The following is a 26,824-nucleotide window of genomic DNA, read 5'->3' on the forward strand; positions in this document are numbered from 1 at the left end:
TAGGCGGTATTTTTTATTGTAATTACATGAAGACCGCAACACATACAACGTTGTTCTAAAAAGCAACCTTTATGGGATAATGGAAAAAGCAACAAATGAGCAGATCCATATAATCCATAGTGCTGTACGATCAATACAATTAAAGAAAAGTTGGTTCATAGGGCTAGTAAAGATATTGATATGTCTAGCGTTTGCTGCTGATGACGCTGTAGACTTCTGTATACTGAGGACAAAATGGCCGCCTTTACTCTACAGAGTTGTTTGCTTCTCTGGGTCTCCACATATTTCATTCAAGGCTGCAGGAATAAGTAATTACATCCATCTGGTTAAACATAACTATTATAAGCCTCACGTATTAAAGCACTGGAAAAAACAATGAATGAAACCAAGGGCAAGAGTCAGCATGGGAAGAAGACCATCCTAAGCTATGATACATATAGTTCAGTGTACCCAACATACTCTAGTGGTGGTCTATATGTTATCATGTAGACCCAAAAATATAAATTCTGAAGGTCTCATAAAGAAAAAACTTGGTACTTTTTAAGTCATTCATTGTTGGTTTTTGTGGGTTGAAGTCAGCCACTTGATTGACCCAGTAAGATAATCGACCTCTTCAGAGACAGAGATTACAGTTTTCCTCTTGGCTTCCAGGGGCTTAGAGATATCAACAATGCATATGATGAAGGTTATAGAACATAGGTTGTTTGCTTTTGACTGGAAGGCAGCTTACATCAGCAGAAACCTCCAACTGGGACCCTGTATTCAATGGAGACCAAGAAAGACTAGCACCACCCTATTCCTATTCTGTAGGAGATGAAGGATTCTTATTTCAGTGCTAGATTTCTACAAGGCTGGTTTTAAGAATGACTAAAAAATGTGAAAAATGAGTGAAGCAAATCCAAAAAACTGTGCCTCAAAATGTTAATTCAGGGAGGTAAGTGTAACCCCACTGTAGATCGAATCCGGGCGGCGGTGCTGCCAACAAGCTCGAATGCTTCACCCAGGTGGGTGAACATGACATTTCAGAGACAGGAAAAACAGCAAATGAGTGTGGTGCACGGCATTACCTGTCGATAGGAATCCGTGAGTAATAGTTTCTATGAGTAGATTCTTTTATGGTGGCTTATAGAATGCAAGCAATAAAAACACATTTCAAGGCACAAGGGCTCTTCATCGGTTACGATGTGTAAAGGCCCATTTAGACGCAACAATTATCGCTCAAAAGCCATCTTTTGAGTGAAAATCGTTGGGTGTAAATTTACCCATCTTTCAGTTTTTATGCTTGAAAACCATCATTCGGCAGAACAACTGATAAGCAGGACAGCATGCTGTGTTCTGCCTGTGGAGAGCTGATTGCTTTGTATCAGGTGATCAAAGCGAAAGTAATCAGAAAACAGCAGGAAGTCTGTTCCCTGATTACAGTTCCCAGTGGCTCACATGCTGCTACTTGGTACTAATAGGCATTAGTGCCAAGTAGTAGTTTATGCAAAATGAGAGCTCAAAAGCTATCTTTTTAGCGATCATCTTTGCAGTGTAAATGCACCCATAGGGCTTCTACAGACAAGCGTTTTTTTAACGCTGCAATATCGCTGCATTTTTTTCAATGGAACTTTCTAATGTTAAAATCACATCACACAAAAATCGCTAATTTGTGCTTTTGCGATTTTTGTGCGATGCAAATTTAACATTGTAAAGTCCCTTTGAAAAAAACGCAGCGATATTGCAGCGTTAAAAAAAACCGCTAGTGGGTAGAAGCCCTGAGAGGTGGAAGAAACAGTGGTGAGGGTGCAAAACTGTTCTTCAGAGGGAAATTTTGTATCATATACCTGTCGCAAGGATTGTTATAGTGCCGAGGGTCAGACGTGCAGATGGAGGAAGCTTCAGACGCACCTGGCCCTCAGCTGCACACCTGGCCCTCAGCTGCACACCTGGCCCTCAGCTGCACACCTGGCCCTCAGCTGCACACCTGACCCTCAGCTGCACACCTGGCCCTCAGCTGCACACCTGACCCTCAGCTGCACACCTGACCCTCAGCTGCACACCTGGCCCTCAGCTGCACACCTGGCCCTCAGCTGCACACCTGGCCCTCAGCTGCACACCTGGCCCTCAGCTGCACACCTTGCCCTCAGCATTATAGCAATCCTTGCCACAGGTGTCTGATACAAAATCCCCCTCTAAAGAACAGTTTTGCCCCCCTACTACTGTTTCCTGCGCCTGTAGCTCATAACTGATGAAGAGGCCTTGTGCCTTGAAACACATTTTTATTGATGGCATTTAATAATCCACCATAAAAGAATCTACTCATGTGAATTTAGGAGAAATAATTCCTAACGACAGGTTGCACCAGATCCATTTTAAGAATGAGGAATGACAGTTATACAAGTGGTTTCTCTACATGTTTGATTCTGAATACATTTATTACCTTCCCAAGGCTTCAGTTCTTAATTCCTTGGAATCCATCTAGAGAAAAAAGGAAAAAATTCTGATATTAGCTTTTTGTACTTTCCACATCAAGGTTTTGGAACATATGGCCAAATGCCTAAGGCTGGGATCCCATAGAGTTTCTATAAGCGCTCAGTCTTTCCTTCCCAAGGTTCCATATAGATGGACTAAAACGACATTTAGATGGAATCCTAGATGGAGCTATAGGTTGTCATTATGACAATGTAGACCAAATCTGCGAGCTTTATTCTCCATTTCAACAGGTTTCATTCGTTTTGGCATTTCTGCCGGGCAGAATAGTGTCGTCCACTATGGTCTTCTGTCTGGGGCAAATGCTGGAATGGAGGAGATATACCAGTACTGATACTACTAGTAAGAATTATCGTTTGAACTAAGAGGACGAGTAACGTGTACATCACCATCCCCATGTAGATTATGTGCTAGCTGAGATAGAAACCATGCTGATGGTCAACCACTGTGAAACAATCTGCTCACATGACCGTCGGGCGGCGGGCGGAGGTTGCCTGACAGAGAATAAATTGGACCTATTACATTGAAGAGCCCCAAAACCGGACAATTCCCTGCCGGCTCTGCCTCTATTTACTTAGCGATGATTGTTCCTGCGTAAAATCATAGGAACGTTCATCACTGGGATGGCCTGTCGGGCATCTCCACCCAATAGGTTGTTCCACGTAAAAAGGCCCTAATGGACTCACTCGCTAGATATGCTTGATAGGCGCCTCTATGGTATATACGTCCTTGTTCTTGGGCACTCCAGCTCCCCTTGTAAATATATAAATTCTAGATCTAAATACAAATTATTTCATGATCGTCGAATAAGTTACCATCTTCCACATTCAAACTGATTTCCTTCGTCTTGTCGTTGAACAGTCCCGGGATCTCCACACGACAGCAGTACGTTCCTTCATCCTCCTTTGTCAACCCATTGATGGTCAAGGACACGTCTCCAGTGTTTATGTTCCCGACCAACTTGTATTTTTCGGACTCAGTCCAGGACACTGCTTCGCCATCAGTCCAGACAATGCTGTTAGTACATTTAGATTTTGGGCAAGTGTCTTTCCCCCAGCACACAGGGGATGTGCCCTCATTGACATTGTATGTACAGGGTAATGTAATGGAGGCACCTGCGCGTCCAGAGATGTGATCAACTGTGAATAGAATGGAGAGAAATTACATGATCACATCCCATTGTACATGGAGGGTCTCTCCTAAATACATGCGGTGCCTCATGGAAGCACCTGAATAGCCTATCGGTCTGTGATACGTATGGGTTGGAAGGGGGGTCATCTCTTCTTAAGGAGAGCAGTCAGAAGGTGTGTGGAGACATCTATTAGATGAGTGGGTCAGGGTAGGGGCATCGCCTCTTCCCTAGGAGAGCACCCAGAAGCTCCCAAATCATAGTTTTGTGTTTGTTTTTTGATCAATCAGTAAAATTTGCATAGTAATAATAAAATGCATTATTTTACATATTGATCACACAGGATCATTCGCATGGAAAATAATATCTTACTAATGCAAACGTCAATAATAATAGTAACTCTTACAGTATCTTCCTGTCATCAACTTTTTGTTTCTTTACTTAGTTTCTACATTCTTTTTTATTTGGGAATCGGAACAGAAGCATCTAGCTCTCTTTGTCATGAGGTCGTTTCAGAACAGTCTTAATGCTTTTGACCCCCTTTTGGGGTTGGGTGGGAGGGGAGGGGGGGTAGAGGGTGAGTAAATGTGAATACTACAAGAAACAGACCCAGAGCCATTTTGCCTTATGGTTGGGGTTTCCTGTCCCCTGCTTGATCTCCGCTAGCCTGCCCAGCGTTCCCCCCCCCCCCAATTCCTCCATTAGGTACCATTTTGTATATCTAAAGGAGGCTACTTTAGTAGATATTTCTGCTTCTGAGAAGTGGGAAGTGAGAAATCCCTACCATTTTTGAAGTGTTTTTTGCGCCCCTTTCCTTGTGCCGCCCTACTTCTATTCTTTCCATGGTCACTATGTGAGTGAGTTGGGCCACCACTTCTGTTACCTCGGGGAGCATCTGCGAAAGCCAGTGTGTTAGGATTGTACGCTTGGTGGCTAGGAGGAATACATGTAGGAATGGTGGGATGCAAGGTTGTTTGGTCATGTCTGTTGTCTGCTGTGGTTCAACATGGAAAAGTAGGGAGGCCTGTTTACACCTATTTGTACCTTCCATTTAGTTTGGATGTATCGTGCCATCGCTTCCCAGAATAGTTTTGTTTGTGCACATGACCATATGCCAGGCTCAAGGTCTGTGTCAGGAAGGCCACATGTTGGGCACTTTACCAGTCGGTCAGGATTTGCTGGGATGTAAAACCATATATGGCATAGTGCACTATTTTGGAAAAAGACTCTCTCTACACCTTCCTCTCTACATATTTGCGTATCGTGTTGCAGCTTCAGAGAAGCTCTGTCTCTAAGTCATCGTTTTGTATGACTTTTTTGAGTTTATGTGTACCTGGCTCGTTGAATTTGCCTCTAATGGTTGTCTATATTCGTTTTTTTAAAGAAACGTTTATTAGATGTTCTCATATAATATAGTACAAATATGCAAAGGAAGAAACATCAGCAGTATTTGTACATCTTCATAATCACAACTTTTGAACTCTTTCCATCCTTTATAATTGCACATAGCCTTTTTTAAAATGTATTTTCCCCCCAAAAACAGAGCCCAAAATTCCCAACCTGGGGAATAGTAAGTAAGACATACAAACCAAAAAGTTATACCCACGACACGACTGTCATCACAGCAAGTATTCAGTATGCTTGTGCATAGTGAGGAGTAGAGAAGGAGAGACTTCCATATTTCTCCCTGGCCAAGATGTTAGATATACCTGATGCGGTATTAGGGCAGTCAACCCATCAGCCCCATATCTTAGCAAATTTAGTGGGGCAGCCTCGGGCCATATGTAGAGGGATGACCCCATTCACTTCACGCTGCCAAGCAGCCCTAGAAGGTTTCTTTGGATGATTTCAGTTAAGCAATATAACTTTTTTAGCTTAAAGCAAAATCAATTTATATTGAATACGTGTTACTGTGTCAACTGATATGTCCCCCACAAGACCAAAGAGACAGATTTTAGAATGCGCAAGTCCCCTAGATGCGTCTCTGTAAACTCGAGGACATCTCTCCAATAGGTCTGCAGAACATGGCATTCCCAAAACATGTACATGATAATAGTGCCCACACTCATCAAACATCTTGGGCAGTCTGCATTGGGAATCAGGCCCATGTTACACAAGCGGGTGCGAGTATAGTAGATTCTGTGAAGGAACTTGACTTGGATTAACCTGTCTCTTGCACTAATCAAGGGCGGCCCTGAGCTGGCCAAAAGCCCATCTTGGTCATCCAAGTCCAGGCCTGTTATGTCCAAGCCCTACTTTTTAAGAGCCCGATCTCTCAGTGAAGCAAGACCCCTTGTCTGTTGTTTACAAAAAGAGGACAGTATCTTCAGAATATTGGCCATCTGGGCCAGCTCCTCAAGTCGGGTCAGTGCAAGGGGTATGTTCAGGCCTCCAAATTGGGTTCTGAGAGCATGACAGAGTTGGAAATATGTAAAGAGGGAGTTATTAGGAAGGCCTGATTGTATCTGCAGTTTTGAGAATGTGGCTATACTCCACATTTTAAGGATCACCCACATAAGTATAGGAAGGATATTTATGTGTGAAGTCAGGCCCCTTAGCAATAACCCTCTCAAACTTTGTTCAGGACTTACTATTCTGCGCTCAAGCCCCACCACTGGGTTATAATCAGTAAAATAGACAGCCGCCACTCCGCACATACCAGCTAACCAGCCAGGTAGTAGTAGTGAAAGTGGGGGAGGACCAGCCCCCTTCCCTCCATGGGAAGACAAAGGGTTTCTAGTTTAATTCCCAGGGTGGATCCTCACCACATCATACAGAGGAGTATCTTTCGGAAAGCCGTAAAAAACTTTTTAGGGATCAAAATAGGCGTATTCTGGAATATATGTAGAAATTAGAGATGAGCGAGCACCAAAATGCTCGGGTGCTCGTTACTCGAGACGAACTTTTCGCGATGCTCGAGGGTTCGTTTCGAGTAACGAACCCCATTGAAGTCAATGGGCGACCCGAGCATTTTTGTATATCGCCGATGCTCGCTAAGGTTTCCATTTGTGAAAATCTGGGCAGTTCAAGAAAGTGATGGGAACGACACAGCAACGGATAGGGCAGGCGAGGGGCTACATGTTGGGCTGCATCTCAAGTTCCCAGGTCCCACTATTAAGCCACAATAGCGGCAAGAGTGCCCCCCCCTCCCAACAACTTTTACTTCTGAAAAGCCCTCATTAGCAATGCATACCTTAGCTAAGCACCACACTACCTCCAACAAAGCACAATCACTGCCTGCATGACACTCCGCTGCCACTTCTCCTGGGTTACATGCTGCCCAAACCCCCCCCCACGACCCTGTGTCCACAGCGCACACCAAACTGTCCCTGCCCAGCCTTCAGCTGCCCTCATGCCACGCCACCCTCATGTCTATTTATAAGTGCGTCTGCCAGAGGAAAAGCAGGCACACACTGCAGAGGGTTGGCACGGCTAGGCAGCGACCCTCTTTAAAAGGGGCGGGGCGATAGTCCACAATGCTGTACAGAAGCAATGGGAAATGCAATCCTGTGCCACCTCCATCTGGAGCTGCACACGTGGGCATAGCAATGGGGAACCTATGTGCCACACACTATTCATTCTGTCAAGGTGTCTGCATGCCCCAGTCAGACCGCGTTTTTTTATAAATAGTCACAGGCAGGTACAACTCCGCAATGGGAATTCCGTGTGCACCCACAGCATGGGTGGCTCCCTGGAACCCACCGGCGGTACATAAATATATCCCATTGCATTGCCCATCACAGCTGAGGTAATGTCATGTTAAATGCAGGTGGGCTTCGGCCCACACTGCATGCCCCAGTCAGACTGGGGTTCTTTAGAAGTGGACACATGCAGTTACAACTCCCTGTGGACCGACAGCATGGGTGGGTGCCAGGAAGCCACCGGCGGTACATAAATATATCCCATTGCATTGCCCATCACAGCTGAGGTAATAATGTCATGCTTAATGCAGGTGGGCTTCGGCCCACACTGCATGCCCCAGTCAGACCGGGGTTCTTTAGAAGTGGACACATGCAGTTACAACTCCCTGTGCACCCACAGCATGGGTGGCTCCCTGGAACCCACCGGCGGTAGATAAATATATCCCATTGCATTGCCCATCACAGCTGAGGTAATGTCATGTTAAATGCAGGTGGGCTTCGGCCCACACTGCATGCCCCAGTCAGACTGGGGTTCTTTAGAAGTGGACACATGCAGTTACAACTCCCTGTGGACCCACAGCATGGGTGGCTCCCTGGAACCCACCGGCGGTACATAAATGTATCCCATTGCAGTGCCCAACACAGCTGATGTTACGTGAGCTGTAATGCAGGTGGGCAAAAAATTAATTTGATTACACTGTAGGCGAGAGCCCCCAAAAATTGGTGTACCAACAGTACTAATGTACCTGAGAAAAATTGCCCATGCCCAACCAAGAGGGCAGGTGAAACCCATTAATCGCTTTGGTTAATGTGGCTTAATTGGTAACTAGGCCTGGAGGCAGCCCAGTTAAAATAAAAATTGGTTCAAGTTAAAGTTTCAACGCTTTAATGAGCATTGAAACGTATAAAAATTGTTTAGAAAAATTATATGACTGAGCCTTGTGGGCCTAAGAAAAATTGCCCATTCGGCGTAATTATGTGAGGTTTCAGGAGGAGGAGCAGGAGGAGGAGGAGGAATATTATACACAGATTGATGAAGCAAAAAGGTCCCCGTTTTTGATGGGGATACAGAACAATGCTTCCATCCGCGGGTGCAGCCTACGTATTGCTTAGGTATCGCTGCTGTCCGCTGGTGGAGAAGAGAAGTCTGGGGAAATCCAGGCTTTGTTCATCTTGATGAGTGTAAGCCTGTCGGCACTGTCGGTTGACAGGTGGGTACGCTTATCCGTGATGATTCCCCCAGCCACACTAAACATACTCTCTGACAAGACGCTAGCCGCAGGACAAGCAAGCACCTCCAGGGCATACAGCGCGGGTTCAGGCCACATGTCCAGCTTCGACACCCAGTAGTTGTAGGGGGCAGAGGCGTCACCGAGGATGGTCGTGCGATCGGCTACGTACTCCCTCACCATCCTTTTACAGTGCTCCCGCCGACTCAGCCGTGACTGGGGAGCGGTGACACAGTCTTGCTGGGGAGACATAAAGCTGTCAAAGGCCTTAGAGAGTGTTCCCCTGCCTGCGCTGTACATGCTGCCTGATCTCTGCGCCTCCCCTGCTACCTGGGCCGCAGAAATGCGCCTTCGGCCACTAGCGCTGTCGGATGGGAAGTTTACCATCAGTTTGTCCACCAGCGCCCTGTGGTATAGTATCATTCTCGAACCCCTTTCCTCTTCGGGAATGAGAGTGGAAAGGCTCTCCTTATACCGTGGGTCGAGCAGTGTGTACACCCAGTAATCCGTAGTGGCCAGAATGCGTGTAACGCGAGGGTCACGAGAAAGGCATCCTAACATGAAGTCAGCCATGTGTGCCAGGGTACCTGTACGCAACACATGGCTGTCCTCACTCGGAAGATCACTTTCAGGACCCTCCTCCTCCTCCTCCTCCTCTGGCCATACACGCTGAAAGGATGACGGGCAAGCTGCATCTGTACCCTCAGCAGTGGGCCAAGCTGTCTCTTCCCCCTCCTCCTCATGCTCCTCCCCTCCTCCTCAACGCGCTGAGATATAGACATGAGGTTGCTCTGACTATCCAGCGACATACTGTCTTCCCCCGCCTCCGTTTCCGATTCCAAAGCGTCTGCCTTTATGCTTTGCAGGGAACTTCTCAAGAGGCATAGCAGAGGAATGGTGACGCTAATGATTGCAGCATCCCCGCTCACCATCTGGGTAGACTCCTCAAAGTTTCCAAGGACCTGGCAGATGTCTGCCAACCAGGCCCACTCTTCTGTAAATAATTGAGGAGGCTGACTCCCACTGCGCCGCGCAAGTTGGAGTTGGTATTCCACTATAGCTCTACGCTGCTCATAGAGCCTGGCCAACATGTGGAGCGTAGAGTTCCACTGTGTGGGCACGTCGCACAGCAGTCGGTGCAGTGGCAGATGAAACCGATGTTGCAGTGTCCGCAGGGTGGCAGCGTGCGTGTGGGACTTGCGGAAATGTGCGCAGAGCTGGCGCACCTTTCCGAGCAGGTATGACAAGTGTGGGTAGCTTTTCAGAAAGCGCTGAACCACCAAATTAAAGACATGGGCCAGGCATGGCACGTGCGTGAGGCTGCCGAGCTGCAGAGCCGCCACCAGGTTACGGCCGTTGTCACACACAACCATGCCCGGTTGGAGGCTCAGCGGCGCAAGCCAGCGGTCAGTCTGCTCTGTCAGACCCTGCAGCAGTTCGTGGGCCGTGTGCCTCTTATCTCCTAAGCTGAGTAGTTTCAGCACGGCCTGCTGACGCTTGCCCACCGCTGTGCTGCCACGCTGCGCGACACCGACTGCTGGCGACATGCTGCTGACACATCTTGATTGCGAGACAGAGGTTGCGTAGGAGGAGGAGGAGGAGGAGGGTGGTTTAGTGGAGGAAGAATACACCGCCGCAGATACCACCACCGACCTGGGGCATGCAATTCTGGGGGTGGGTAGGACGTGAGCGGTCCCAGGCTCTGACTCTGTCCCAGCCTCCACTAAATTCACCCAATGTGCCGCCAGGTAGATATAGTGGCCCTGCCAGCCTGTGCTTGTCCACGTGTCGGTTGTTAAGTGGACCTTGGCAGTAACCGCGTTGGTGAGGGCGCGTACAATGTTGCGAGAGACGTGGTCGTGCAGGCCTGGGACGGCACATCGGGAAAAGTAGTGGCGACTGGGAACCGAGTAGCGCGGGGCCGCCGCCGCCATCATGCTTTTGAAAGCCTCCGTTTCCACAAGCCTATACGGCAGCATCTCCAGGCTGATCAATTTGGCAATGTGCACGTTTAACGCTTGAGCGTGCGGGTGCGTGGCGGCGTGCTTGCGCTCAAACAGTGGCGATAGCGACGTCTGGACGCTGCGCTGAGAGACATTGCTGGATAGGGCCGAGGACAGCGGAGGTGAGGGTGTGGGTGCAGGCCAGGAGACGGTAGTGCCTGTGTCCTCAGAGGGGGGTTGGATCTCAGTGGCAGGTTGGGGCACAGGGGGAGAGGCAGTGGTGCAAACCGGAGGCGGTGAACGGGCATCGTCCCACCTTGTGGGGTGCTTGGCCATCATATGCCTGTGCATGCTGGTGGTGGTGCCTCCCCAGCTGATCTTGGCGCGACAAAGGTTGCACACCACTGTTTGTCGGTCGTCAGGCATCTCTGTGAAAAACTGCCAGACCGTAGAGCACCTTGACCTCTGCAGGGTGGCATGGCGTGAGGGGGCGCTTTGGGAAACAGTTGGTGGATTATTCGGTCTGGCCCTGCCTCTACCCCTGGCCACCGCACTGGCTCGGCCTGTGCCCACACCCTGACTTGGGCCTCCGTGTCCTCGCCCGCGTCCACGTCCTCTAGGCCTATCCCTACCCCTCAGCATGGTTTATTACCAGTAGTGCAGAAACAGAACGCTGTATTTAAATGTGCCACTTATTGGCTTGTGGTTCGAGGCTGACTTCGTTTACGGAACGCCAGGAAATAATTTTGCTCAAGCCTGCTGTAACACTTAGCTGGCTGCGTATGATTTTGTAGAACTACTACACCCAGCACACACAGACCCAGAACACTGAGCACAGTGACAGGCAGGCCAAATAGATTTTTTGCCCAATATTTTTTAGAAAAGGCCCACTGCCTATATTCAATCAATAATATGTCTTCTGTCCCTGCCTCCACACTTCTGTCCCTGGAGTATTACTGCAGGGCGCAATGCTCTGCACGGCCGATATACCAAAAAAAAAAAAAGTGCAACACTGCAAAAAGCAGCCTCCACAGTACTGCACACGGTTAGATGTGGCCCTAAGAAGGACCGTTGGGGTTCTTGAAGCCTACAATAACTCCTAACACTCTCCCTATAGCAGCTCCACCAAGATACCACTTTCCCTCCTCTATGTCAGAACGCATCTGTGGTGAGCCGCGGGAGGGGCCGATTTATATACTCGGGTGACACCTGATCTCGCCAGCCACTGACTGCAGGGGGGTGGTATAGGGCTTGAACGTCGCAGGGGGAAGTTGTAATGCCTTCCCTGTCTTTCTATTGGCCAGAAAAGCACGCTAACGTCTCAGAGATGAAAGTGAAAGTAACCCGAACATCGCGTGGTACTCGTTACGAGTAACGAGCATCTCGAACACGCTAATACTCGAACGAGTATCAAGCTCGGAAGAGTACGTTCGCTCATCTCTAGTAGAAATGTGTTTTTCTGTATTCTTGATAGTAATGGTGTCATACACAACTGCTCAATGAAAGTGTCAATCGGCAATAGCGGCTTCCCTTGTTAGATTTGTCAACCCACTACCTGCTTACATAAAGAAAGGCCTGTTTGATTTGCAAGAATTGTGAAGGAGGTAGATGGAATTTATGTTGCAGTTCTAGTGCGGTGAGCCATCTTCCAATCATTGTTTTAAAGCAATGCTGCCATCCAATAAGTGACACTGCAGAGGTATTGTTCCATCTTCCTTATTTGATACGTATGGGAGACGCATGGCTATACCACTCTGCAGGCCCGGTATCAGCACCCAGTGAACCTGGACAGGTGCCAGGATCCACTCTGTTGGAGGGGTCCTAACTTTTATTTTGTTTGTTTTTGCCTTGCCTGGTGTAGCGGCAAAACCTTGTGTTCCCTTCCTGCTGCGCTATTAAAAGTTCAACTTGAGACAGTAGCATAGCCATGCCAACTGTACTGTGCATACACCAGAGCTGTGGAGGACTGGCACAGCCTGCTATATGAAAATGCCCGTCTCACACGGTGGCATTAAGCCTACTAGTCCGTTCGGCGCTGACTTGGTTTGGCCGAAAGGCCTTGATAGTTGCTGCACTCAGCTCTCTTTGGGCCACCTCCCCTGCCCCCTCATGGACACTCTGAGACAAATCGTAAAGGGCCTTTCACATGGGAGGGAAATAAGCCGCAGGACATGGCCAAATATGCAGAAAATCGCGGCCGCATAACAGGACAAAACAAAACCATTGACTTTAATGGTTTCATTTCCACTATCAGGATTCTCGATGTAGTAACTGTGCGAGAAAGATACGGCAGGACCGATCTTTATGGGTTTTTTTCAAACTCACGCACACTAGCTGGAAAATGCCTCTTGGAAGCCGCCATGAGAGGAACACATGTGGCTGCAGGATGTCCTGAACATATCGCTGAGCTCATACCACTCATTGCCCCTCATACCACTACTAGGGGTGACTGACTGTTGTATGCGATGCCCCCAAGCAGTGGGGACAGTATGCTGCTACACAGAAAAGGCAGAATTGAGGCGCTCGCCCTGTGGTCTCCAGACATGAACATGGCCGTCATCAGTGCCCAAACTAAACCTGGATTCATTGCCGAACACAACTCGGTTCTACTCTGTAACAGTACAGTTAATTCATTCACGATACCACTGCCAACAGAGGTGATGGTTGGTGTCAAAGGCAGTACATGTAATGGGATCCGTGAGACCAAATGTCCTTCGACCAAGCGCCTGGAACTGGTTTAGACAAACAAAAAGGCCTGTAACGATGGTAGGATCTGTCTGTGGATGGCGGACAACACAACAGTTGGAGATGCATCATAGTGGTGTCTACATCTACACAAGTGGAAAATGGGCCTACATACACCTGGAGCCGGCCCTACCACCCCACTGTATCTAATCTATGTACAAAACACAGTAATATAATGGTGCTCTACAAATAAAGGATGCGAAATACTATACCGTTACGTATCTCTACACGGATTTCCGTCTTTATATCGTTGAAAACTCCAGGGACCTTAACTCTGCAGCAGTAGACTCCACCATCATCCGCATTGGCTTCCTTGATGGTCAAAGACACGTTCCCCTTTGCTAAGTTCCCTGTTAATTGGTATCTTTTCGACTCTCTCCAGATCACGTCATCACTATCACTTTCAAGAATCTTATTGTGACATGTGAGTAGTCCGCAAGGGCCGTGACCCCAGCATGTTGAGCGTGTGCCACTGTCGGTGTCGTACGAGCAAGGTAATACCAGTGTATCCTTCAATGACCCTCTCACAAGAGTGACTGTGGAAATAAATAAGTCGTAAAAATTAATATCGCATGTAGATAAAGTATTCTGTTTCCTTTGTGAGGACTTTTTGAATTGCCTTCAACTGGTGAACTTGGCCAATGCTACCAAAAGTTTTCCTGGAGGTTTGCACCACCGTTTTCACCTGCCCCTGAACATTAATAGAATTTTTTTGAATAATGGTAAGCCTGACTTAAAAGGGTTGTCTAGTTGTAAACTATTGATTGCCTATCTGCAAGACAGGCCATCAATAGTAGATCAGTAGGTGTCTGTTGCCCAGGAACTCCACCAATAAGCTGTTTACTTGGCAAGTATGCTCATGCACTAAGCTGATTTCTGCAGGAAGCAGACAGCTCTGTTCCCACTGCAGTGATCAGGATTGGTATTCCAGGCAAATCTCACATTGAAGTTATACCTGATTCCCATTAAAATATGTTATACCTGTAATACCTAGCCTGGACACTGCAGTGGGAACAGAGCTGTCTGCTTCCTACAGAAATCAGCTTAGTGCATGAGCTTACCAGCCCAGGGAACAGCTGATCAGTGGGGGTCCGGAGCAGCAGGCCCCAACTGATATACTATCGATGACCCTAAAGATAGGCCATCAATAGTTTACAAATGGACAACCCTTTTAAAAGAATTCTCCAGGCATTGATTACTTTTCTATCTAAATGGCCATTAGAGTTGGATCGGTGATGGTCAGACCTCATAGGATTGAGATGAATTACAGCACAAGGCATAGCCACTCATATGGACAAGCTGTTCTGCCTAGGTGTGCAATGAAAGGGACTCAACGATTCTGTGAAAGCATTACAGCCTCTTCTTTATGCTGGCCAACTGAGGTCAAGGATGTTTGACATCCATCGATCAATCATTGATACCCTAAGTACACTGGACTATATAAGACCAGAACCCTACTGGAAACCTAACAGACCCTATTATAAATCAGTGGGATCCATCAGGATTTGTTGGGATCTGTTTGAAAATGAATTCATCCTACTGGCCATAACAATGAAGCCATAACAATGAAGTGATAGGAGCTTTAGATGTCTCACTGCTACAGTAGGTTGTGCAACATTTTGACATTAAACCTTTGGGCATTGCTGCACAGTTTTCTATGAGAGGAGAGGATTAAGTAATCCAGAAGAGATTTTCCAAAACATTAAAAATTCCCATGACATTGGACATGACATCTAGTCTTCGAAAGTGCTCAACAGCTCTCTATATATGGTTGAGTTCATGGCCTGATTTTAACCAAGGGATGAAATACTGAACTATGTAAGACCAGTTAGTCTTCTTGAAATGAAAGATCCCCTACATTCATTGTAATGCCGATAAATGAATTAAAATAAAACATCCTACCATCTTGTATTTCCAGTTTTATGTCTTTTTTAATGTCGTTGAGTATTCCTGGGACCCGTATACGGCAGCAATAGGTCCCCTCCTGATCCTTTGTCAGTCCACTGATGGTTAGAGATACATCTCCATTTGAGATATCCCCCAACAACTTGTATCTGTTGGATTCAGTCCAATCCACGTTGGCGCCATTGGTAGTGAGAACCTTGTTATTACACTTAAAGAGAGGACAGCTACCTTTTCCCCAGCAAACCTCTCTTGGACCTTCATCAGGTGTATATTTGCAGGGTAGAGCCACTGTATCATCCACTGACCCTCGCACAAGATTGTCTGGCATCATGGCTGTGGAGAGAATGAAATTTTATAGAAATTTTCTATATACTACTATATAGTAAAACCTCACGGTGGGAATATTACCATTAATCATGCTAATAGCAGGCAAGGCAGTGACAACTTTTGAGTCTTTAAAGCATTGCTATCATCTCTGTATATGTTTAGAAACACCAAATAAATCTTCTAGTATGAAACATTAGCTAAAATACAGTAGTATATTACAGTACGGAGGGGGTAGGAGGGAGATGCAGCTGCAGTCTCTCTGTGCCTCAGTCTGTTGGTGTTTCATTAGATGAAGATAAAAGTGCTCAGAAGGTTGTCACCCAGACAAGTGGTTCCTAGACAACCTTTAGTAATACAGTCTCTAACCCAAAGTGGGCGTGGTATAAGTAGTGAAATAACCATAGTCTTTGAGAAGGTAATATTAATCCATTATGTGTATGAAGTTTCTGGAGAGGCATTATGCTTTAAAAGGTTAAAGACTTTTGTTTGATTGTTAGAAAACGAACTAAACTTGGCATAATGACCTTTTTAAGGATGGCCCTTTTAAGGGCTGCAAACATAGATGAGTATTGGGAAAGCTGGATGGCCTACTCATATAGGAAATTACTTACAATGCTGTATCTCCACCTGGATCTCTCTCTTCAGATCAATTCCGAGACTTTCAATCTTCACGCGGCAGCAGTACACTCCCGAATCGTCCAGGTTCACATCAGCGATGGTCAGGGACATTTCTCCATTAGTAATATCTCCTTTTACCTGGTATTTCATAGATTTTGTCCAGATCACTCTGCTTCCATTGACTGTGGCTACAGGGAAGTTGCATCCAGTACTTGAACAGGCTCCCCTTCCCCAACATGCAAGACTTGTATGATGGGTAATGGGGTTCACACAACTTAAAATCACGCTATCACCAACTAGTGCTGTGGTCCGAAAGGCCGATACTAGTCCTATGAATGAGAGACAGAGAGAACATTAAATATATATGTAACACCCCAATACACTTTCTGTGCGTACGGCCGGAGGCCTAGTCCTTGTCACGGTGACACCACACTCTAATTGGACTCTCCAGATGGTATGACGCAGAAATAACAGATTACAGTACTTGGTGAAAATACAGTTGTAATGATGACGCTTTAACTTCAACGCTCTCCCTATAATATTTACTGTAGATAGACGACTTAGACAATTTCCCCACTAATAGATTTGACTGAAGAATTGGTTTAGATAACTGAAGGATTGATTTAGATTAACTGAAGAATAGCTGAAGGGTAAATAGCTAGAAGACTGATCACAGTTTAACTTCACCAGAAAGTTATGACTCACTATTTTTGTAGAAGTTGATCTTGGAGAGAGGCTTCTCTTCCTCTGCCATGGGATGTCCAGGGGACGGGTATTGACCCCATTCGTCCAGGGGAGAAAACGTAATGCACGCCTCGCTCTCACTGTCTGACGTCCTCCTACTTTCTGACTCTCACGACAAATGACCGACTGCTCTCTTTTCTCCTATTTATCACCTCTCTCTTTACTTCCCGAACTTTCTCAACTCCTCCTCCTACATAGGGACTGCTTCCTTGCCCTTGGGCTTTGCACTAGTGAGGTTAAACCTGACTGTCAGACAATTAGGAACCACCTGACATCAGGGATGGGCTCATTGCTAGAGCAGAAGGGGAGACACACGGTCTTACCCACAGACGACACCTTCTGTATCCAAGGAAGGCATACAGACACTTAAGACAGGACAGTGTGCTGTGTGTGTTTTGTAGTGCCTGCTGGGACACTACATATATGTTAGCTTGGCTCTGGAATCATTCTGCTAGGATTCTGTAGGCAAGGGCATTGTCTGGAGTCCTGCGGAGGTATGCGCCCTAAACGTTGGGCCAACCATAAGACATTCTATCCTTGATTGTTGGAGGGTGATTGTTCCAACCTTAATTTCAGAAATAATCGGGTAGTGTCATTGCATTTTTCCCCTCAAGCAGCATAAAGTTTAGAAACACCCCTATCAGTAGCTATAACAGGGATATAGCTATAGGGGGTGCAGAGGTGCATGTATTATAAGTGGCACATAGTAGGTGGGGGCATTGCTCTCTACCATACTGTTTTATGCTAGATTTTCTGGTCACAAAGTAGGTGGCTGTTATGAACTATGTCATCTCATGGCTCCCTGTTAGCTGTCTTGATGGTCAGTGTTCCTATGTTCTCCGCTGCTCCACCGTTTTCTGTTTGGACCCAACCCACCTGTACTGCCTGTTTTGTTTTTGCTCCCGAGTTCCTAGTGCGGTGTCCCTGCTCCTGGTCTTTGATTTATTAAAGTCACCGTCCCTAAGAATTCTGTTATGTCCGGCCTGGTCGTCTCTGATGGTCTCACCTCGAAGGGGACTGTAGTGTCCCAGAACATCATTCTGAACCCCTCTATAATTGTCAGACATGTTTCTCTTATGTGGATGCACTGTGCAAGTTTGTCTATTTTCTGTATGAGTGTGGCACAGCTGCAGCGTCTGAAGGGTTAACTCACTTACAACCATTGCCTATCTGCTGAATGTAGCTTTCTACTGCGTCATGTGACATGGTACGGCTGGATCTATAAGTAGGAGTGTCTGACAGCGAAGTGGGGGTTGAGGATCATCCATCTCACCATGCTGTTGGAGGACCCACAGTGATGCAGGAAAGCACCTTCAGCTTCCCTGTATCGAAAATGGAGAAGAAGGAGAGGCTCCCAGGTAGGAGCTGAGGATCTTCCCTCTTCCCCGATCAGCTGGAGAAACCACAGGGGCGCAGAGGTTTTTTTGCATCTAATATGGAGGAGACGGAGAGACCGCCCAACAGTATGTGAAGCGCATAGGAGTAAGTAAACCTAAATGTTTTTTCCCCAAAAGTCCTATTATCAGAGAGCCATTGTAAGTAACCCCTTCTTCTAGTGACTGTATGTTTTCCTCAAGCAAGGCCAGTGCTGAAGTCTACCAAACCTCTGAGAATAATCTGAAGTCTGTTTATAATTCCTCTGTGTCCGTCTGAAGTCCGGATCCCCGTATAGTGGTACACCATTAACTGACACCCACGTGTGCTAAAGTCTATGAGAGCGGGGTGATAATTACTGCCATTTTGTGGCCATTGACTTTCATGTCAAGTTGTTGCTGCCGGCTGAAGTTTGTTGTACCGTGTTTAAAAGTCACTAGTAAGGTTTTACCAGGCCTCAACCATTCCTGGGGACCCGAAGTACAATACACTTGTCCAGTGTTGTTTAATCCACCGTGTATGCATGCCGGTGTGTGGAATGGTGGCGTCACGAACTGACAACTACTAGCCCCCTCATCCTGAGGACTACTGGCCCTATCCTATGCTGCGGTAACTCCCTCCGGGACCAGGAGTTGGTAAGTACCACCGTGACAGGTCCACGCACTTCACCCTACCCAACTCCAGCCATATGCTTGGGTAGTTCACCCTTTCCCAGCAGTATCCCAAGCAGGGGTGCTATCACTTCTGGCGTAACTTATAGCTCACCACAGGACCACAACCCTGTCTTGAGGGACCCCAATTCCCGGACACCAGGTTTGTGTAAATTTACATAAATGGGCATTCCTGTATGTTTTGTGAGTTTCCTGAGTGTATTAGATTGTTGGGAGGAATGGACTAGGCCTTGAATTAGGGCCCAGGAGCTTCAAGTTACATTCTAAGGCTGCATTCCCACAAACGTACATCGGCTCGGTTTTCACTCCGAGCCGATATACGTTGTCCTCGTATGCAGGGGGGGAGAGGATGGAAGAGCCAGGAGCAGGAACTGAGCTCCCGCCTCCTCTCTGCCTCCTTTCCGCCCCTCTGCACTATTTGTAATGGGGAGAGGCGGGCCGGGGGAAGGGCTAATTTGCGGAACTTAGCCCCGCCCCCGGCCCGCCTCTCCCCATTGCAAATAGTGCAGAGGGACGGAGAGGAGGCAGAGAGGAGGCGGGAGCTCAGTTCCTGCTTCTGGCTCTTCCATCCTCTCCCCCCTGCACACAAGGACAACGTATATCGGCTAGGCGTGAAAACTGAGCTGATATACGTTCATCTGAATGCAGCCTGAGCCACAGGTATTATCACACCTTCAACAGTGGCGGGAGTGCAAAGGTTATGGAGACCAGGTGGGGGATGTCTTTATTTCTAATAGGGGATTCGATAATATATGTAGTCCAGAGTATGACTGCACTTGATTGGTTCAATTATTATAAGAGTCTCAAATAAATGACCATTTTTGCTGACCGCTCTAGCTCATCTAACATTCTAAGACCCAGACCAGGCAGCACAAATAGTAATTTACAGTACTGTGTAAAAGTTTTATCAGGTGTGGAAAGATTAAAATTTTTTTTTTTTAAAAGAAGGCGTCTGATTGGCTCCAAATTTATTTTGCAGCAGGAAACCCAAAACATCCAGCCAATGTCATTAAGTGTAAAGAAGAACAAGGAGTCCTGGAAGTGATGATTTGGCCCCACAGAGCTCGGATCTCACATCATATAGTCTGTCTGGGATTACATGAATAGATGGAAGGATTGGAGCGAGCCGACATCCACAGAAGATCTGTGCTTAGTTCTCCAAGATGCTTAGTACAACCTCCTTGCAGAGTTCTTTCAAAAACTGTGTGCAAGTGTACCTAGAAGAACTGATGCTGTTTTAAAGGCAATGGGCTGTCAAACCCAATATTGATGGGGTTAACATTTGTTTTTTGTTCATTCACTTTGCACTTTGTTAATTGACCAAAAAAACTATTAAACGCTCCTATTTTTGAAAGCGTCCTTACTTTGCAACATTTTTCCACACCTGCCTAAAATGTTTATACACTGCTGTATCAGATTCATTTGTTAACCCTTTTGTGATCATGGGTCATCGATACCTTGAGAGCAGTGCAAAATGTCACTTCTTGGAATGATGGAAATCTAAGGGTGTGCCCAAACTTTAGGGCTGCGGTGACAAAAAAAAACCAACAGGATCTTGGCAATGACAGCGATCAAATGGCTACAAGTATCTGCAGGGAGGGAAAATATAATGTCCTCCCTGCCCCAAGAGGAGGTGGGAGTTCAGTGATCCCATGATTTCCATAGATCCTAGCAGCAGCACAAATGTCGTTGCTTTGGTGTTCAGACTCATCTCCACGTTAATTTAGTAGCATCCGTCACTATTGCTGGACATAGAGTTTTATAAGTTTTCGGCCAGCAGCTCCGCCATAAACACGCAAGCTTGGATCAGCGGAGCATAAGCTGGTTTATCTCCCATTGAACACTGGATTGGGCATGGTTGGATCTTGCTTCCATGCACATTAGATTGATGGATTTTGAAGAGATGAATACGTGGTCATGTATATTTCATGGCTTCATGCAACCAACAAGCCTTAGTACAACACCCATAGAAGTCCATGGGATTGCACTGCACCTCTATGTGCCTCTGACGCCATAAGGAGGTGTACAGCAGTTTTTGCGGTACATTCCCTCAGATGTCATATCAGAGGTATAATCTCCCCTAGAAGCAATGATCTTAGTAATATGGTGCTATAGGGAGGTGCCATTTGTCGGCTCTGTCATATGAATCTGCAGAGATCTTGTTTTTCAGAGGATTAGAACATGTTGCAATTTTACAGCACAAACAACAGTGTACAATCAGCAAAAGTTGTGAAAGTCTCTGGCAATGACTTCCCAACATTTTAGAGCATGCGATATTTTTTCCACTATACGCAGCAAACATTCAAAACACATTTGCTGTACAGTCCTGGCCCATAGAGATATGGCAAAAAATAGTGGCAGCTATACGGCCGGACAAAACCCTTTGCAATCCCAAATTGGATTGTAAAGGGTTAAAGCATTAAGTATTGACAATGGCATTAGTCCTGACAATCTACACATTTGTGCTGTTCCTACAAAAATACCTCCAAATACATGAAAATAGTAAAAATCATGACAAATACTTGTCAGTCGGCGCTTAAGGACTGGAGAGGAGACTTCTGGGTAATCTGTGTTGGAACAGCCTTGTGATTTGCTCCCACGACTTGAAGCAACAGTTGTTTTTCTTATTCGTCATTAGTAAAAAGTCTGAAAATTCCTGATCTTTCAGCGCAACCTAGTTATAGAGCCGAGTTGAACTCCGCTGTGGAAATCCCGCATGTGGGGTCCGACCCACCCGTGTGCAGGAAGGCCATAAGAGCCTGAAACTGTGCCCCAAATAAAGGCTTGTTAAAAGGGAAAAAATCAGAGGGTGTCCTGCTTTGTAGTTGAAAGTTGAGTTTTTTTGGGCCACCCTAATGTACCGTCATGGTCAAAAGTTTTGACAAAGACCTAAGAAAGGTTGAAACGTTGCTGAGCTGTTTCATTGTGCCATGAAGGAATAAAAGTACACCCTTTGATGTTTTTTTGCATCATTTATGCTGCCCGTTTTCTTTTATTACTTGGACTGACTTGGATCCAGGATCCTGTGGGCTGCGTATTTTATCCGCCCCACTAAATGCAGTGTAAGGTTTGTTGTGCTGACGATTTACATATTGTTTCATGGTCAAAGGTTTTCAGACAGACACAAATTTTGGTTTTCACAAAGTTTGCTGCTTCAGTGTTTTGCAGATCTTTTAAGGCCCATTTAAACGGGACGAATGTCGGGCAAATGATGCCCCACACTTGTCCCTGTGTGTCCTGGCTCCGTGCTGTTATACAGGAGCTAGTAGCACGGCCTCACTCACAGAGCGGCCAGCAGGGTGGCAGGGAGGCTGCAGGAGATTTCTCTCCTCGTGCTCCCCCGCCCCTCTCCATTGACTCAACATAGCGGCTGTTCAGTACTGAACGGCTGCTATTTACACTGAGCAATCCGCTCCTCGTCCATCATTTATGCTGCATATGGCGCTGGACGATGAGCTGATCGCTCAGTGTAAATAGCAGCCATTCAGTACTGAACAGCCGCTATGTTAAGTCAATGGAGAGGGGCAGGGGAGCACAAGGAGTAAAATCAGTGAGCCAGCAATACTAGCTCCCGTGCAGCAGCACCGCATCAAGTATGTGCAGGGATGAGTGTCATTTGTCCCGTCTAAATGGGCCTTTAGACAGATGTTTCTACGATTACTGAAGTACAATTATAAGCCTTTCAAACATTTTTACACATTTATTGACAAATACATCTATTTTAGACACAGACTTAATTGTTGATCTTTTTTTTCCCAAGACTTCTGAAATGATCCCCGACTCGCTGGAAATTGGCTTCTGGGCCAAATCCTGACTGATGGCAGTTTATCACTATTTTTGTGTTTTTGTTTGTCCACCCACTTTTCGAGGATTGACCACAGGGGAGTTTCCTGGCCATGGATGTAAAATTTCACTTTTTCTTCACCAAGTCACTTAGCTATCATTTTTCCCTTTGACAAGGTGCTGCATCACCAAATTGCTTCTGGATGGTTGGGAGAAGTTGCTTTTGGAGGATGTTTGATGTCATTCCTTACTCATGGCAGTGTTCCTAGGCTGTGAGTGAGCCCACACCCATGGATGAAATGCAGCCCCACAGAAGTGGCAGCAGGCGGGTGTCAGTGCATCTGCACACAGGGAGGTGAAGGCTTTTGGAGGCTGGCTTGGTGTCAAGAAGACCAGCAAAGAAGCCACTTCTATCCAAGATAAACATCAGGTACAGACTGACAGTCTGCAGGAAGCACAGGGATCGGACTGCAGAGGACTGGGGGAAAGTTATTCTCTCTGATGAAGCCCCCTCAGACTGTTTGGGACATCTGGAAGAATGATCCTCCAGAGAAGAAGAGGTGAGCGCTTCCATGAGTCCTGTGTCATGCCAACAGTAATGCATCCTGAGAACCTTCATGGGTGGGGTTGCTTTTCATCCATGGGAGCAGGCTCACTCACAGCCTAAGGGCATGGCCATAAATAAAGAATAGGATCTAAACATCCTCCAAGAGCAACTTCTCCAACAACTTCAACCATCCAGGAGCACATTGGTGATTGTTCAGCTCATAGCTATTGAAGGTGTGTGGAAACCTTAAGGACTCACTTACACAAGCGTTTTATACATACATGAAAAATACACAGCATGCCTTATTTTGGCGCACAGTACGCACCAATACAGGCTATGGGAATTTAACATACAGAGCAAATAGGCATCTTACATGCATATTTGCTGTGTACTGCATATTAATATGTACAATAGTTGCCCCGTATACAGGTACCTGTAGTCTTTCTTTTACATTTCCCATTCCTTTTCATTCCACTCATGGCCTCACTTCAAAACCTGCACCAAAATCTGAAACATTCCCCCCCCAAAAAAAACAACCCTAAGGGGCCTTAGACCTCGTTTCCACGGGCATCCAACCTTGCCTGTGGCTGGTGAGCCCTATTTATCTGTATTTCCTTGGCAGCAGGATCGCCAGCATCCGCAAAGATCCCTCCACTTCCGGGTTCGCTGTACTGTGCATGGTCCTCACGACTCGTCGGCGGACATGCGCAGTACAGTATTTTTTTCAAATCCTCTGCTTTCCTGCAGATCCTCGGCACTTCTGCAGTTTCTACTGTGGGTGTGCCACGGATCGGATGGCTTTCATTGAACCAAAAGGTTGGCAGAACAAATCCGCATGCTTAACCCCTTAGTGACCACGCCTGTTTGCACCTTAATGATCAGGCCAAATTTAGAAAATTTGACATGTGTCACTTTAACATAGAATAACTCTGTAAAGGTTTTGCATATCCAAGTGATTCTGAAAAAGTTTTTTCGCCACATATTGTACTTCACTTAGGTGGTAAACATAGACCGATAGAATTTGTGTATATTTATTAAAAGCGCCAAAATTGGGAAAAGTTTGAAAAACATTTAATTGTCTCACATTTTCAACCGGCAATATCTCAAATATGTGCGGACATTCTGTACACATTTTTGATGAGATATATATGTCCATCTTTTTACTTTATTCTGGAAGCACATTAGAAAAATAGTTTTTTTTAAATTATTTAGAGGACGTACAAATTTAACATTAATTATTAACATTTTGAGGAACTCTTTGTTTTCCTGCACCAAGCCAAGATCACAAAGGCTCATGGGTGTCAGAATGATAGATACCCCCATAAATGACCCCATTTTAAAAAAATACACCCCTTTATATATTCACTGAGGGGGTCAGGAGGATTTTGACCCCACAGTTTCTTTTCAGGAATTATTGCAATTTAGAGGAGAAAAAATAAAATTTCATATTTTTGCAAATGTCATTTAAAAGACAGGATTTGTTTCTATAGTGCACAGAAAATGAGGATTTACACCCCAAACTGGATCCCCCTGTTTGTCCCATGTTTAGAAACATACCCATTGTGGCCCTAATCTTATATCCGTAAGCACAACGGGGCCCAAACCAAAAGGAGCAGCCGGTGGCTTTCAGAACAGACATTTTGCTTGAAGGTGATTTAGGCCCCATTGCCCACTTGTAGAGCCCTTGAGTGGCCGAAACAATGGAGAACCCCCACAAATGACCCAATTTAATGAATCAATCTAGGGGTGTATGGCATATTTTAACCCCACCGTATTCGAATGCATCTAAGCAAAGCAGAAGGAGAAAATTACGATTTTCATTTTTTTGGCAATTATGTCATTTTGAAAACATTTTTTTTCTGTGCAGCACACATAGGAATGAAGACTTGCACCCCAAAATGATTACCCCTATTTGTCCTGTGTTCAGAAACATACCCATTGTGGCCCTAAACTGCAATTGTTTTAACTTTTACGTAATCGCCATTATCCAAAAGCTAAATATTAAAAACTTTTTGCATATTTTACCCTTGTTAAAAAAAACAAACAAAAAAAATATTTTTGGCATCATCGCATCCATAACGACCTGTACATTAAATTGAATACACTTTTTGTCCTATATGGCAGACACTGTTAAAAAAACAGTCAAAAATGGAGCTAAAATGCTTTTATTTGTTAATTTCACCTCCCAAAAAAGCAATAATAGTTATAAAAAAGCCATATATACCTCAAAATGGTGCAAAAAAAATCTACAGCTTGTCATGCAAAAAACAAATCCTCTCAGAGCTCCGTCCATGGAAAATTTTAAAAAAAGTTTTGGGACTTTGAACTCAGTGATGAAAAAAAAATTATTTTCCATAAAAAGGGTTTTAATTAGAGATGAGCGAATGTACTCGGTAAGGGCGATTTCGCAATCGAGCACCGCGATTTTCGAGTACTTCACTACTTGGGTGAAAAGTACTCGGGGGCGCTGTGGGGCGGGGCGTGGTGTGGTGGAACGGGGGGTAGCAGCGGGGAACAGGGGGGAGCCCTCTCTCTCTCCCCCCCACTCCCCTCTGCAACCCCCCGCTCACCCACAGCGCCCCCGAGTACTTTTCACCCGAGTAGTGAAGTACTCGAAAATCGCGGTGCTCGATTGCGAAATCGGCCTTACCGAGTACATTCGCTCATCTCTAGTTTTAATCATGTAAATGTTGAAAAACCTAAAAAAATATATAATTTTGGTATTGACGTAATCCTACCAACCCGCACAACAAATTTAGCTCATCATTTATGCTGTATGATTAAGGCCGCCTGCAGACGGCCGGCTTGGATCCCGCTGCGAGAATTCTCGCAGCGGGACCCAACCCAAGCCCCTACAGGGACCAGTGCGGCGCTCACCTCTCCTGCGGCTCAGGCTCTTTGATGTGCCGGCTGCCAGAGCACCGGGAGTGACATTTCTGAAATAGAGCATGCCGCGATTTGTTTTCCGTGTGTAATTTCACGTGCACAAATCGCGTCCTTCTGCATAGGATTGCGTATTGTAATGCAATCCTATGCAGGCGGGCAGGGGGCATAAATTCTGCGGGTAATCCCGCCGCGGAATTTCTGCCCGTGTGCAGGGGGCCTAACATTGTAAAAAACTAATTGATGCGTTTTCTCCCTGCCTTCCAAAAAAAGTTATACAATACAAAATACGTACCAAATAAATGGTACCAATAAAACTACAGCTCGTCATGCAAGAAACAAGCCCTCATAGGGCCGTGTTGGCGGAAAAATAGAGAAGTTATGGTTTTTGAAAAGTGGAGATGAGAATCCCCCAAAAATCGTTGCGTCCTCATGGCCAAAACATTGCAGATTTGGGAAGAACATTTGCAGAAATGTTCCAGTCCATTTTCAGGAGATTTTGGACATCTTCCCCCATTGCTTGTACTGTAAATGCTGCAGAACCTCCGACCCATGTGGAGCCGACCTAAGGGTGGTAGTTTACCTTGAGGAGCCTCTTGCTTAAAGGTTCCCTTAATATATGTCTTATTATATTGAAGTTCTCTAGTATCTAACTATCCATCCACATTGATGCCATAAAAGACCCGTCCGCCTATAGCCATAATGCAATCCTTCCTCGGCTCTTACCCGGAGTTAGGAGGGCCAGCACGGACAGCAGTAGTGCGTACATCCCCATCGTGTAGAATACCCTGCAGCTGCTGGAAGGTAGATATA

General features: G+C 46.0%; 1 protein-coding gene across 1 annotated transcript; it reads right to left on the reverse strand.

Moving 5' to 3' along the window:
- Positions 1-26,824, reverse strand: LOC136611101 (polymeric immunoglobulin receptor-like). The gene is made up of 7 exons (XM_066590375.1): positions 26,738-26,824; positions 16,003-16,338; positions 15,062-15,397; positions 13,372-13,695; positions 3,288-3,611; positions 2,423-2,460; positions 1-296 (listed from the first exon to the last, which is right to left on the reverse strand). The coding sequence occupies exons 1-6, from the start codon at positions 26,784-26,786 to the stop codon at positions 2,435-2,437; spliced, it is 1,395 nt and encodes a 464-aa protein (XP_066446472.1). The 5' UTR covers positions 26,787-26,824; the 3' UTR covers positions 1-296; positions 2,423-2,434.

The sequence above is a fragment of the Eleutherodactylus coqui genome, chromosome 2 (genome assembly GCF_035609145.1).
Source record: "Eleutherodactylus coqui strain aEleCoq1 chromosome 2, aEleCoq1.hap1, whole genome shotgun sequence".
Taxonomy (NCBI): Eukaryota; Metazoa; Chordata; class Amphibia; order Anura; family Eleutherodactylidae; genus Eleutherodactylus; species Eleutherodactylus coqui.

What these genes read in the sequence shown, in the direction of transcription:
- LOC136611101 (XM_066590375.1), bottom strand. Translation starts at nt 26,786, where the DNA reads ATGGGGATGTACGCACTACTGCTGTCCGTGCTGGCCCTCCTAACTCCG. An exon ending in GCTGGCCCTCCTAACTCCGG is followed by an intron (nt 16,339 to 26,737) that starts GTAAGAGCCGAG and finishes TCTCATTCATAG; the next exon opens with GACTAGTATCGGCCTTTCGG. An exon ending in AAAACTGGAAATACAAGATG is followed by an intron (nt 13,696 to 15,061) that starts GTAGGATGTTTT and finishes TTATTTCCACAG; the next exon opens with TCACTCTTGTGAGAGGGTCA.